The sequence below is a fragment of the Labeo rohita genome, chromosome 9, assembly GCF_022985175.1.
Source record: "Labeo rohita strain BAU-BD-2019 chromosome 9, IGBB_LRoh.1.0, whole genome shotgun sequence".
Taxonomy (NCBI): domain Eukaryota; kingdom Metazoa; phylum Chordata; class Actinopteri; order Cypriniformes; family Cyprinidae; genus Labeo; species Labeo rohita.
Genome location: NC_066877.1, coordinates 27,826,512 through 27,842,526, shown reverse-complemented (window position 1 = coordinate 27,842,526; position 16,015 = coordinate 27,826,512). Strand labels below are relative to the sequence as shown.

At 35.8% G+C, this 16,015-nt stretch overlaps 1 protein-coding gene across 5 annotated transcripts in view; it reads right to left on the bottom strand.

Annotated features, from left to right (window-relative positions):
* spegb (striated muscle enriched protein kinase b) overlaps positions 1-16,015 on the bottom strand; it is a 108,412-nt gene that overhangs the window by 69,915 nt on the left and 22,482 nt on the right. For 3 of the 5 annotated variants that reach the window (XM_051118640.1, XM_051118641.1, XM_051118642.1), the window contains exon 1: positions 2,764-3,585. The exons of the other annotated variants lie outside the window; for them this stretch is intronic. In XM_051118640.1, the coding sequence (XP_050974597.1) occupies positions 2,764-2,796 (33 nt within the window). In that variant the 5' untranslated portion in view covers positions 2,797-3,585. Of the gene's footprint in view, positions 1-2,763; positions 3,586-16,015 lie in introns of those variants that run through there. 5 annotated transcript variants of the gene reach the window in all.

Here is a 16,015-nt window from a genome sequence, read left to right as displayed (position 1 = left end):
TTGAAAATCCAAAATGCATTTTATACGCAGCTTCAAAGGGCTCTAAATGATCCCAGCCAAGGAATAAGGGTCTTATCTAGCGAAACGACCGGTCAAAAAAAAAAAACAATTTATATACCTTCTAACCTCAAATGCTCGTCTTGTCTAGCTCTGCAATGCGCATACGTACTCTGTGTAATCCAGGTCAATACAGTTAGGATATGTCAAAAAAAACTCCCATCTCATTTTCTTCTCCAACTTTAAAATAGTCCTACAATCGCTGTAGAAGTACCGACCTAGTACTTACAAAGTGAACATGCAAAGATCATCAAACGCTGTTTACAAAAAAGGTAAAACAGCGATGTAGGACAATTTTGAAGTTGGAGGAGAAAATAAGATGGGAGTTTTTCAACATATCCTAACTGTATTGACCCGGATTACACAGTACGCATGTGCATCGCAGAGCTAGACAAGATGAGCATTTGAGGTTAAAAAAGGATATACATTTTTATATTTTTTTAGAAAATGACAGATCGCTTCGCTAGATAAGACCCTTTTTCCTCGGCTGGGATCGTTTAGAGCCCTTTGAAGCTGCATTGACACTGCATTTTGGATGTTTAAACTCACGGGCACCATTGAAGTCCACTATATGGGGATAATTCCTGAAATGTTTTCCTCAAAAAACATGATTTCTTTACGACTGAAGAAAGAAAGGCATAATCACATGTTTGATTACAACTAGGTGAGTACATTATTTGTACATTTTTGCTCTGGAAGTGAACAACTACTTTAAGTGACTAAAATGCTTTATTCTCAGTCAAAAGGGAATCATAAATTGATAAACTGGCATTTTTTACACTATCAGATACCATTTTTATTATTTCCACCAAACATGCATAGTAGTGTGAGACCCCACATACTGAAGGATTCATTTATGATTCCATCAAAAAAAATAAAATAATAATAAATAAAAAAAATTTCCAATTATGCAAACACAGTATTCAGACACCCTACTGCAGTATGCTGCTTAATACCTTTTTATGGTTTTTGGGCAAACAAGATGTGTGCTGAATGTCATAACAGCACTAATGTGCTCTCATTTATAAAAAAAAAAAAATCTACCACCTGAGGTTCATTTGCTACCTTGCAAGCACTGATAAATCTTTTAGGAAATGTGAACCTAGTTACCTTTAGTAGCAGCAATGTGATATGCTGTCTCCCTAACACACATCAAAAGAAGGGATTAAATAATTACATATTATTCACATGACAGGATAGAAAATGAAACTACCATTTAGCCTACATCTGAAACTATGACTCAGCCACCTGTTCGGTATCCGTCTGGTCTCCAAGCTAAATCTCTGCCCCTGTCTCCGTCTGCAGACTAAGATCCAATTATCTTTTCCTTTCACCCATCCCCCTCTCCTCTCCTTCACACCCACTTTTCCTTTCATCTTCACAAGGATTCCTATCAGCTTGAGAGGAAGAAGTAAGAGCTCGTCCTGCTCTCACCTGTAAAATGTCACAATGACATATTGTCAAAAGAAGGACACTTTCGCATTTACAGCCAATGGCAAAACGGTGATGTGCAGATTGTTCATTTTCACTTTACGTGCCATCCAGGCAGGGAGGCATGGCTTGCATTCTGACCCGACAGTCTGTATACAGAGAATTTTGCAGTTATTAGTGGTGCTTGTTAAGCATAAATATTACAATTTGCCATATAAAGGCATAATATACCCAAAAATGATGACTCTGTTATCATATAGACTATACATCCTAATGTTGTTCCAAATCAGTAAGCATTTCTTTTTCTACAGAATACAAAAATAAAGAACATTTACCCACTTTGACTTTCAACGTATAATGCATTCGAAAATATGCCTTTTCGTTACATAATAGAATTAATGCATTCAGGTTTTGGAACTAAATGGTTTTTGTGAACTTGTGATCTCTTGACTTGAACCAGTAAATACCCCCCTAGCAACATATTAAAAACACCTTAGCAACCACACAGCAATATCTTGGCACTGGAATTTCAATAGGCATCTACTAATAACAGCCTGCTGATGTGATGCCATTTGTTTACAATACGTTGTAAATGTACTGACTAGAAAACTACAAACGCAATCATTTTAGTTGATGGTCTTGATGTAAAAATCTTCCCGTTAGTGCATTGAAGTGTGAGGTAGTCAAATTTACGATCCTACTGATCCTTAGAAATATGCATCAGGGAAAATAGGTTGCTGCTACAAGCATTTCTGTTTTATTGCACTTGGACAAGAAAACAACCTACGTGCTGACTTGCCATATGTCTTCTCTAGTGGTGCAAAATCGAACAATACGAGTCTCGTATCCAAAGCTTGTTTCAAAATGAAACTTTTCTGTTATAAACAATATCTTTTAAGAAAGACTCCTGAAGAGGCGACAGCAAAGCACCCAGGGGGGCTGTCACCTTTGTCTCTGTGTCATCCTGGGGTTTTAGCGTAACCCAGAATGCATCAGAATATAATGGTGTTTGATGAGCCATGGACATTCACCTATTCAGCTGTAATCATCCTCACGCAATTAGCCAGATGGGTGCCGTTTGTTTACAAGAAAAGGGTGGGGCGCAGGAGTGCGAATGAGCGCTAACAGCCCTAAAGGAGGGAATTGGGTCAAGCCTCCCCCAGACAGAGCTCAGTGAATGACAAAAACCCACATATATGGGTCAAACTCAAACTCCCGGTTAAAGTCAACATGCAAGGCAAAAAAAAACAAAAAACAAGGCATGCAAGGACTCACCTGAAAGCGTTTCTTGGACCAGATTTTCTTCATGGCTTGGAGTAATCCTGGTCTTTTGTTGCGTTTAACCGAGGTGGGAGTGACGTTTTCTGGAAGCTGGGGATTCACGGTCAGACCCGGTGGTGACCTGATCGTATCTGTAGCATGATCTGAATCCAGCTTGGATTGCTGAAAAACCACTTGAGAGAGGAAACGCACCCTGCTGATTCAATTCACCTGCTGTAATTTCTCTGAGAGTGAAACTTCTGTCTCAACAACTTGATTTTTCTAGGCATACTCCCCTATAAACTCAATTCTGTATTATAAAGTTGTTCCGCTGCAGCTATCGTGCTGCTGTTCTTTCAGTTTAGGCAGCCGCTCAAACTAATACCAGAACAAAAAACGTTCGAGGAAAAAGAACCTCCTCAGTTCTTCAGGATTCCCAGAGGCAAATAATCAGAGCCGGCTCTAAACCATCGCTTGAGAGTTGACCAATAAGAGTGCAGAATAATAAACTCAACCAGCAGCAGCAAGCAAGCAAAGGACTGTGTGTGGAGAGGTAAGCAGAGCGAGAGCGAGAAAGGCTGAGAAACCACTACCCTGCACCGTTTCGGGGGAAGGGAGGGGAGAAAGACAAAAAGAGAGAGAGAGGAAGGGAAATATAGACGGACTGAGTGAGAGAGAGAATGAGTCAATCCTATCGAGCCTTGCACTAAGGGATGCCAGTTGGCAAATCCGTTTTCATGTCCCGTTTTGCTTTTTCCCCCCCTTTTTTCCCCCGTTCTGTTGTGCACCGAGGCTGAACGTGTCTCTCCTGCCCAGCAGCAGCGGCAGCAGCTCCAGTCGGGAGTCTCCTCACCCACTGCCTTCGTTTCATATTCAGGATCAATGCCTGTGACGTCAGAGCAGCCTCCAGTCGATGGTGCCTTTTTTGCAACCCACCAGACACATTTTAAAAATAATTTTAACATTTTTGTCTCTTCGCCTTCTTAACCCCCAAGGCACAGGTGGGTGGTATGAACAACATCTTTAAAAATAAATCTTTGATTTTATTTTTAAAATCTTTAAAAACACAAAATGACGTATTCCAATGATACATCGCAGTAACCGTACATATATCAAAATATATTTATGTTGAAGATATAACAAAATAATAATGAAGATTGAATTGTTGCTTGGAAATTGCTTTGCAATTTTTGACATCTGTCAGATTTGTCATGCTGACCAACAGAAACCTGACCACATCTTAAAGGGAAAATGCACTCAAAAAAGACAGTTTTGTCAATAATTGCTCACCCTCATGTTGTTCCAAACCCGTAATACCTTTGTTTATCTTTGGAACATAAATTAAGATATTTTTTGATTAAATCTGAGAGCCTTCTGACCCTACATAGACAGCAATGCAACCAACACGTTCAAGGACTAGAAAGGAAGTAAGAACATCATTAAAATAGTCCATGTGACATCAGTGGTTCAACCGTAATTTTATAAAGTTACAAGAATACTTTCTGTGCACAAAGAAAATAAAAATAATGACTTTATTATTCAATTTCTTCTCTTCCATGTCAGTCATCGACTTGCGTTCAAGGCAGTACCACAACGCATACAGAAGAGAAAAAAACTGTTTAATAAAGTTAAGGGATGCACAATATTGGATTTTTGACTATATCTGATATGGTGATATTTTTCCAATTCATTTTGGCCGATAGCCGATGCCGATACCGATATATTTCTTTTTGTCTGGAAACAACACCAAGTCTCTCCTGTGTGGAAATTATAAGTAAATTATTTTAATTTTTCGTTAGTTTTTAACAAGAAATTATTTGTTAGGATTAAATAATATAAACAAATTCTGCGCCAATTACATAAAGCAAAAATAATGTTTGTACTTGCACTGGTGATCCGCACACCAAAACAAGATGCAAAGTTCAAGGTCCTTTGAACGAGAATTTATTACTTAAGATTTAGAATAAATAAACAATAATGAAGATATTTTATAATGACAGTACAAAAGAGTGCAAAAGAGCCAGTGCAAAACAGTTGTAAAAATTCTGAAAATCTTTTAGAGTTCATCTTTGTTTAAAAAATGTAAACATATGTAAGGAATAATTGACATCAGGTGGTGATGTGGCCACGATGCGAAGCTGATCAAATCGCCGGAGCAGCACTAACAACATTAGCGGTTGTGTTTAGAGGTTGACCGATGTATCAGTTTTTCTGATTAATCTGCACCGATAGTTGACTGGCGGAACTATTGGTTATCGGCAAAAATCCATGCCGATAGTTTTTTCCGGGTTGGGTCTGTTGCTGGAGAGGCTGAGAAGGTCACCATTATACAGCAAAGTCCCTATAGTCTTTGTTATACAGCATGAGAGCGGCCTTGACACTTCAAATGCGGATTTAAAACATCGACAACAAAATTTGTTTTACAGTATACTGTAGTGCATGTTTCATGTCATTACTAAGCGATGAATTTGTTGACTAGATGCTGCATTAGTGGAGAAAGGACAGCAGTTTACTTTTGCCCGTTTGGTGATCAAATAAACTCTTGTAGACCGCCGCTTGAATTGAATGCGATGCGTCCAGTGCGTGTGATACCGGATAGCTGCGAGTTCTTGTAGATGCGGTGCTGCACTTTCGCCTGTTGTGTGACTAACATATTTTTATATTTTGATTAGATAACCACAAATGTTCTGGAATAGAAGCAGTTAAATTGTAAAAGTACACAATATCAATATGTATGCAATTTCAGTACTGTGGCCTTTGTGTTGATATTTAAAGATGGCCATCTTTAGCTTGATTATTGATGTGATGGTAACACTTTACAATATGAGTCCATTTGTAACATTAAGATTGATAAAAGCTGTAGAATAGAAGTATTGTTCCTTGTTAGAGTGTGTTCATTTCAGCATTTACTGATATATTTAAAAAATTGTGTTAACATTAATGAACAATGAACTGAACTGTAATGATCAATATATAATTAATATTAATATTTTAATTCATTTACAAAGTATGGTTCAGTAGGCTACTTTTTTTTTTTTTTAAATAGTAGAGTATTATATATTTTCGGTTCAGTATCCATTTTAAAAACGATCGGTCAGTTAATCGGTATTGGCCAGTGTTGTCCAACCTAGTTATCGGTATCGGTAAAATCCAATATCGGTCAACCTCTAGTTATGTTAACGTGTATGTGTGTGCATCTGGGAAGAGAGAGGAGGAGGCATAGAGTATGTGCTTTGGGTACATAAAAAATTTTTGTGGCAAAAATATGAAAATATTCTGGCATTGTTGTTTTTGGTTATTTTGCTTTTGTAAGACGTTTGAAATAAACGAAAACGTGTGGCAAAAGTGACATGGACATGTAATGTGGTCAAGAGCTGCCTGGAACTACATTTGCCGTGCGCTTCCCTAAAATAACTGCACAATGTTCGTCAGCCAATCAGAATCAAGCATTCAACGGCCCCGTAGTATAATACAGATTAATGAATAAATCTGCATAAAATTATTTAATTTAAAAGTGTCATGTTAGTGATTTTTTTTATTTTTTTATGTAAGCTATAGCTTCTGACCTGATGTGAAATGGACAACTTTAACAACGTCCTTAATACTTTTCTGGGCCTTGAACGTGGTAGTTGCATTACAGATATCTTAAAAATATCTTCCGAAGATGAACAAAGCTCTTACGGGTTATGAATGGCATAAGGGTGAGTAATTGATGACAGAATTTTCATTTTTGGGTGAACTGTCCCTTTAAACATTTCAGTCATGTTGTTAACGTATCCTGTCATAAACAATATAGTTTGCCCATTGAATCCTTCCACCTAAAACCCTAAAGCAGATGCTCTTTGAAATTTTAAAAGACAGTTTTATATATTTTAATCAATCAATCAATAAAGAAGTACAAACTTATAGCACCTTACAAAGCAACCCAATCCTGATCTTGACTTGTCTGGGGAACATCATGCTCTATATTTGACATTACTCCTTATTTCGTCATGGCTGTGACCTGTAAACACCATAAAGAAGTCCATTCCAGCTAATAGCTGCAGGAATATTTCTACCACGGCATTAATGATACATCAGTACACATTTGTACCATTGCATAGCATATTGTCATGCAGCAGCGCTGAAGACGTCTACTTTCCTTCTCCAATAGTTCAAACTAATTGATGCATTTAGGTTTATTAAAAGGTTTATTCGAATTTACATCCCTTGGACAGAAATCAAATATGTTTAATGAGAAGACTGAGGCAATCATGTGCAGCTTTAGATTTGCATAATGAAATCATGAATTATAGAGTCTCACACCTGCGATGTTAGCAACGGGGTCAGGGAGCCACATTGATTTCGAGCTCTTTAATTTCACAAGAGCACACAATCCATAACTGTACCGATACAACAGCAAAGTGCACGTTAGCCAACAAAAACACATTCAAAAACACATTGAGAAACCGACTGTGGGCTACATGACGTGGCCACTGAAATGGATTGCCATTTTTCACAGCTAAACTGCTCTCATTATAGAGGACGATGCCTGCTGAGGCAGAACATCAAGGGTGTTTTGAGGCAGCCAGACACCTGAAACATTCCTTATTCATTCTCATTAGCCGTCACTGCTCGTGTCCATAATGACCCAGGTGGATGGTTGTTTTCACTCATTCCTGTAGTGCTGTCCACACCTGGGTCCTTTTGCTCTGATGTATTGCATGTTAAGCATACATGCATACAGCATAAAAGTACTGAAAAGGGAATGTGCTGCACAAAACACATCATCTAGACATAAAATATATTGCACATACCTAAAAAATAGCTTAATTGGTTCACCACTTTATTAGTTTAGTTAATCAGCCATGAAAAATATTATTCTTCCAATTAATCTCAGAAGTCAAAATCTTATTTATATTCTCAAGGCATATTCCTTATCAGGACTGCTGCACATTATTCCAAATGTTTGTCTTTGTAATTTCCATCCAGACGTGCTCTGCCTCAAACAACATTCATTTTCATCTGATATCACAAATCCTTCTCATTTTGATTGCTGTTTGCAACACCCACTTTTCATGATACAATCAATTCCTGATGTATAAATGTGCCGTCATACGTTTTTTTCCTCATTAAATATCCTGTTTTACTTAGGAATGCATCAGACAGCAAAAGTAAAACGGGACATGGAGATGCTCAATTCAAGATTTAATTTATACGCCTATATTGGACATTAAATTGTGCATGTTAATATCTGCTTATTTTAACATTTAGATTGCCTACACCATCATTTAGAGCTAGCATTTTGTTTTCAAAATAATAAGAAGAAATGTTTCTTAAGAGGCAAATCAGCATATTAGAATTATTTCTAAATGATCATGTGACTTTAAAGACTGGAGTAATGGTGCTGAAAATTCAGCTTTGCATCACAGGAATAAATTACAGTTTAAGTTGCAATGCTGCACTTCTACTGAGTTTTAAAATTGTAATAATAATTGTAATAATTAATATAGGCCTTGGTAAGTATAAGACCCTTTGAAAAACATCTTAAGACCAAAGACAAAAACAAATATATATTTTAAAATCAACATTTACCTAGATTAATACATGCAAGAAAATAATGTCATTCATAGTTAGCTGTTACTTAATACATGATACTGCACAAAATGAACCTTAAATCAAAGTAATGATCGTTATATCAGTATTAGCCAGAATTTGTAAAATTGGTGCATCCCTAGTTAGAGTGCCGTTTCACGTTGACTCAATCTGTGATTCAATCTGTTTTTCTCAGATGTGAGATGCTTGTTCAATGATGTGAACAACAGTGTTACAAACTAGATTGCCAATTGACCTAGTCTCATTCTAAACACATTTTCGGTGCCATCTTTCTTCTATCTCTCTCTCCATCCCTTTCTCGTTCTCTCTGACAGACAGTGGTCAATATCTGAGGGACCAGTACAGCTCTCTCTTTTCCCTGTTTCATGGATCCCATCGATCGGCCTTAAGAACAATTATAAGGCCCGGCTCTATTCCACCAGGTGTCACAAAGCTGACACGCATTTGTGTTGTTTTCACCTGTAAAACTCCTACATACCTCACTAACACTAGACAAGACATTGAATCATGGTGCTGAATACCAATGTTTCTGATTTAGGTTACTATTGATTGCAATCACTTACTTGACTAAAAACAATAATAAGACCAAAAAAGCTTTTACACTAAGCACCACCCTAAAATTAAGTTTAAAAAAAAAAAAAATACTGTACTGTAAAAAATGGTTGTGATTTTAATGGAAAAACGCTACAGCAGAAACCTATTACTTGGTTAACAGTAAGTTCCCTTACTACAGAAGGTGAAAAACTGTAATAGACATTTAATTTTATGATAAAATACAGTTTTTGGAAGTGAAAAAGAACAATTTACTGCGAAAAAAACGTAAATTGACATTCTCAGAATTCCCCGTTACATTTCATATATGATGTTTTTTCATTGAAATAACTGTTTCTTCTTAGCTTTTTCTTAGCAGTTGTGTATATTAGGGTTGTATGTTACATCTAATGTTGTTGAATTAGTGTTTATTGCATTATTTCAGTATCATGTGTATTGCCATTATGGTATTTCTGTGAATGACTGGTGGTTATCAGGTACTAAACAGATTTCAGTACTTAAATAGGTTGGTATATTAAAATTAGATAACTTAATGAAATACAGTTTATAAATGTAAATTTTATGGATTCTTTTTTTTTTTATTACATTGTGGTCACACTTTATTTTAAGGTCAAATTCCCACTATTAACTAACTATTATCTACGATTTTGCCTCAATAAACTCCTAATTACTGCTTATTAATAGTATGTACATATTATTCTATTCCTTAGAAGCTTGTTTCTTAAATTTATTTCCACCTTGTTCCCACCACAGAATAATAAATAAAAATTTTGAAGAATTCCAAATTGTTAAATATTTAGAATTTCTAAATAATTCTTTCACAATTTGGAATTTTTCAAAATTCTGAGAACAAAGTTAGAATTGCAAGCTGTTAACTGACTGTGAGTAAAAAGTCAGAATTGTGAGGAAAAATGTTGCAATAAACAACAATAATAATTTAATTCATTTTAATAAAAAAAGTCAGAATTGTAATTATAAACTCAAAAGTTGGAATTCTGAGTTTATATCTCACAACTTTTTTTCCTCAGAATTGCAAGTTTGTCTCGAATTGCAAAAAAGTCAGAATTATGAGATAACTACTTTATTTTTCTATTCTGTGGTGAAAATGGGCTTCCATATTATTCATCAAGGAATTAAAAAAAAAAAAATCACCAAAATATATTACGACAAAATAAGACTTAAAAATATGAAAATAAGACAAGTTTCTTGAGCACTAAATCAACATATTAGAATCATGTGACACTGAAGACTGGTATAATGGCTGCTGAAAATTCTGCTTTGCCATCACAATAATAAATTACATTTTAAAATATATTAAAATAGAAAACAGTTAGGCCTATTTTGAAATGTAATAATATTTTGCAATATTACTGTTTTAATTGTATCTTTAATCAAACAGTGTACCCCATAGTAAAAGTCAAAAGATAAAGCCTCACATAATTAGCTTGAAATCACTGCTTTTATCAGGATCACACTGAACACTGAACCAAAGAAATGCAGCGTGATCACATCTCATTCCAGTTTGTTTTCCACGATGACTCATTTTAGCACGTTCAAAGAACAACCACTCTGAGTATCAGGCAGACTGTCTTGCAAAGTCTTCACTCATAACTGCAATCGCCCAGCGGGCAGTGAAATAATGGTTTTCTATCTTAATGTGAATGGCGCTCTATACAGAGTCAATGTGAGAGTTATGTGAAAGTGATTAAAGCAAGCAGTGAGTCGTCCTCAAGGAGTCGGTCCCTCCAGTAAAGAACCAAGTCCCTTCTGCACATCCACTGCAAACTCACCACACTTAGATCAGCAGGGCCTCCTATTCCCCTCTCCCTGGGGAACCATCTAATGAAATGTGCAGCAATTCCAGAAGCCCTACAAGCACAGTGTAATAACCAAAACGACTCTATTTAACAAGAACAAGTCACATAAATCACAAGGGGTGGGCACTTCTGCAGCACATTTATGTATGTGCTTGTGATGGGAGTTACGCAAAGGACGTTCAGGCTAAAAAGAATAATAAGTGCCATTATTTACTCATATTTGTTGTGTTAAACAAAATGAATTGTTAAGAAGCACCAGTGTTCATTCAGTTTGAATTAGTGTAAATGGATAAAACAGGAATCTCCTTTTGTGTTTCAGAGAAGAAAGAAAATAAAACCAGGGCTGGAACGACTTGGCATGGGTGAGTAAATGAAGACAAAATTTTTCTTTTAATCCAGTCCTGGCCCTAGCTTGTCTAATGAAAGATGTAGCCAGCCACCATCATGTCTTCAACGGTGCTGCAGACAGCAGCATGTATTTTATTCATTCCATACACACACACACACACACACGATCTGCAGATAAATAGCCTTCTGCTTCTCTGAGCACACATTCATTTGCAACATGCCAGGCTGTACGAAGAGTCCAAATGTTGCTGGGGTGGGATAACAATAAAAATGGCTTTAGAGGAAACCAGCCAGAGACAACTGAAGAACTGGTTTGTTTTGTACATCATGGAAGAAAGGAAAATGCTGTGATGCCTCATAAAAAATATGATATCAGATGTCTATGGTACTCTGATATAGGGGTCGACCGAAATGTGTTTTTAAGGGTGATGCTGATACCGATTATTTACAGATAACCGATATTTTTAACTGATATACAGTTGAGGTCAAAAGTTTACATACACCTCTCAGAACCTGCTAAATATGCTAACTATTTAACCAAAATAAGAGGGATCATACAAAATGCATGTTATTTTTTTGTTTAGAAAAAAATGACCTGAATAAGATATTTCACATGAAAAAAAAAAAATTCACATAAAAGTTTACATATGCTTGATTCTTAATACTGTGCTGTTACCTGAATGATTCATAGCTGTGGGTTTTTTGTGTTTTTTAGTGATAGTTGTTCATGAGTCACTTGTTTGTCCTGAACAGTTCAACTGCCTGCTGTTCTTTAGAAAAATCCTTCAGGTCCTAAAAATTCCTTGGTTTTTCAGCATTTTTGTGTATTTGAACCAACAGTGACTATGGTTTTGAGATCCATCCTTTCACACTGAGGACAACTGAGTCACTCGTATGCAACTATTACAGAATGTTCAAATGCTCACTGATGCTCCAGAAGGAAACAAAATAAATTAAGAAAATGAGTGAAAACTTCTTCAATCTAAAGATCAGGGTAAATTTCATATATTTTGTCTTCTGGGAAACGTAAGTATCTTTTGTAGCTTCTAAAGAGCAGTACTAAATGAAAAATATAAGATATCTGGGACAAAATAAGAAATGTACACATCTTCATTCTGTTCAAAAGTTTTCACCCCCAGCTCTTAACGCATTGTGTTTCCTTCTGAGGCTTCAGTGAGTGTTTAAACCTTCTGTAACAGCTGTGTATGAGTCCCTCAGTTGTCCTCAGTGTAAAAAGATGGATCTCAAAATCATACAGTTATTGTTGGAAAGGGTTCAAATGCACAAAAATGCAGAAAAACCAAAGAATCTGTGGGACCTGAAGGATTTTTCTAAAGAACAGCAGGCAGTTTAACTGTTCAGGACAAACAAGTGATTTATGAACAACTATCACTAAATACAGCTGTGGATCATTCAGGTAACTACTAAAAAAAACAAGCGCAAGTAAACTTTTGAACAGGGTAATTTTTATAAATTCAACTATTACTTTTTTTAGTGAACCATAACACAAATGAACCATAATACAAATGAAAATTTTGAAAATGACCGATACCGATAACCATAAATAATGCTTAATATCGGTGATAATCGCCTTCCATATTTACACACAACCATTCAAAAAATTAGGAAACAATACAATTTGTAAAAATGTTAATTTACTGTTGTCTATTTAAATTTAAACATTTAAATATGTAATTTTTTTCTGTGATGACAAAGCAAAATTTTTAGCATTCTCAGGCACAACCCTGGTATTTAGATGGTAAGGCAATAAGGTGATAGAGGTGATGACCTCTAAAATAATTTTCCTTATTTACATTACAGATTCCTTTCACTTCTCAAACTCTGAACTACACCTTATCAGTGTGGTAATGCAATGCATAATGCTGCTCATATTATTTACAAAGCTTTTGTAAATAATATGAGATTTGGGGAGAGAGGAAAACATCACGCAAGGGTGGTGATGCTTACACTGACAAATCTCTCAAATGGACACCATAATAAATCACTATGAAGACAAAAATCCTGTTCTCCTCTGCAGAATGGCAGCAAACCAGAGCAGATGGTTCTCCCTCAGCCTGCTGGTGCCTCACAGACACTGCAAAAAAAATGATCGAAGCAAATCTGGCTTAATCATCCCTTACAGTAACTGAAGCTGGGAGGTTAATGGGCTGAGTGCAGAGGAAATGGTGTGGCGATTGTGGATGTTTTTCCTTTACAACAAGCACCCCGACTCCATAGTCATCTTGGGTGATGCTTAGGCAGTTGCTGCAAAGTACACACAACCAGCATGGAAAATCACCTATTTGACACAATGACAGTTAACTGATAAAAATACTGGCCGTGAAACTAAACATTTTTTTGTACACAAACAAGACATGTACATATGCCAACAGATATAGCTGTTTTTTCTGCACCTCTTCCAACAGACAGTTTTTTTCCCTCCCATTTCCATTTTGGTGATTTAGTACAAGTCATTTTCCTGTGTCGCCACATGGGGTTCAGGAGGATTGAAAAATTACTTCCTAGGCATCCTATATGATAACATTTCCACTGAGGTAAAGTTGTTACCATTGCACCAGATGTTTTCATCAGTGCATGACTTGATTCGTTCATGTCACTTATATCAGCAAGGGCCAGATGTTCTTACAATTTGACTTAAACCATCGAATGCTGCAGTTCCTAATAAAGCTACCGGCCAACAGGCAAATACCACTGTTATATTTACTTTCCATATCTAATTTGTACTCACATTTGGTGTCTAGAGTGGGTTAATTTTGGACCCCAGACACAAGTACAGACTGATATGTGATATTCTTATGTACTTGTGCCCTAGAGAAAAACAGCAAGGGCATCCAAACCAGCCAAGAAATCAAAAAGAAATCAACAGTGTGTAAACAACTAATGCAACTCACCAGAAAATAAAATAGAACGTATGAAGAGTTCAAATGCAAAAGCCCCTAAATCCATCTGACGTATTTCTTTAAAATGAGCTTTTCTTTCTGACTACTTTGTATAGGTTTCTATGTAAGTACCGGTACTTCTGATTGGGCTAAGAATGGAATTTAGCAAGTTTAAAGTAAAAGTATTTGATGGACGTATACTATGTGTCAGGAGCATTTACTCAGTATCATTTTCATTTTTGACTCTAAATATATAAACATGCCACCAAGCTTACAATCATGCCTAAATGGCAAAGTACACAATTAAGTAATATTAATTCCATATACACAATTAAGTAATATTAATTAACTAATTAGCTGGGTAAAAAAAAAAAAAAAAAAAATTTTGATTTTAATCAATTCTCATTTTTATGAAACGATATTGATTCTTAAATCCCAAGAATTGATTAGTCTAGCCTGTTTTTAGTTAATGAAAAGAACATTGTAGCACCTCCCATCCAATAAATCACAGTAAGCTTTGTGATTTGTTGCTTTTGATATGAAACAAAGTCTCAAATTTCAGATTCTGTCCATTTTATTACAATATTCAAAGAATGAATGCCATTTTGACGCTGTTTAATGTGGAGTGACAGATCGCTGTGGCGCCTCAGTTCAAGATAAGCGGCACATAAACTGATCATCTCCTCCACTATAATACCAGTTTCAGCACAAACTAAACATGAATGAACATCCATGTTATTGCTCATTCAGTGTTTTAACCGTGAAAAAAAATGTCAATATAACAGATTGTAAACAATGTCACGTAACGTCACATTTACCTCAGAAAAAACATACTCGGTGACCATAAACTCGTTAGTCAGCTAGAAAAATTAACTCTAGAGAGGAGCATTTTGCTAAATACATGCACCATATAATATATTCATTATAATTTTTACTCTTCAATATTTCACTTTGAATAAAAGTTATGACAGCCACATTTATAAAGTTTATAGTTCAAAAAAACGAATTAGAGTAGAAATATAATTATGTAATTTAAAGTTAAAGTTTTAGTTTAGTTAGTTTAGTTTAGTATTGTAATTTTAACCTTCAATATGTAGTATCAACTGACTCTCATGTATATTTTACAGTATTAGTTGAGAGATTTTTTTTCCTTGAGAAAATTTGCCATGTACTGTACTGCATATATGTTCAAAATAATCAATATCAAATATAATCGAAATCTGAATTCGAATTGTATCAAAACCCAGCCCTAGTACTTACTATATGGTTAAGGAGATGGTTTGATTTAGTTATTATTACTATAGTAAGTACATGTAAAATATGTAACAAGCACACTGTAAAATAAAGTGCTATCAAAAAATCCACAAAAAGGGTGGAGATATATTTTGTTGACTTCAGAGGCCATGTGTCCAATCAAACACTCTGGTATTTTAGTGCACGTTCATCTATCACCCGTACTAGCTAGCCAAATTAGGCATATGACGACATGGAAAGCTTGTGTGACATGCCCTCATTCTGCAAACACCAACTAAGCATGCTTTGTGCTGGTCATCGTATTTTAATTTAACGTTTTCCTGCATGATTTCTCTTTTCCATATTCAATGTAAAAGCACTTGTCAAGCAGCCATGATGTGAGACTGACACCTCCAGCTGACGCCCTCTAAAACACTTAGCCTCCATTTTCTGCCTTCCTCTCTCCTCTCTCTCTCCTGTCTGACTCTAAGCCCACTTCACACGCTCCTTTGCTGCTCACGTCTCTTATTCCTCATCTTTTCCTGTTTTCTTACCCCCGTAAATTCCAACTCTCTTTCTCTGCAGCTGCAGTACATACTTGAGCAAATCATCCTTTCATCTTTAGCACCTCTAAGATTTTAATTACGTTGTTCTACCAAGTGAGATTTTGCAAAACCAGCCACCTGTGAATGAATATGAAATATTGTAGTATTTGTTGCAATAAAAAATAAAAATGTTTAAAAGACTACAAAATGTTCCAGATTCATTTGTCATTCATTCAGCTTTGCCATCGCTGGAATAAACATTTTAAAATGAATAACT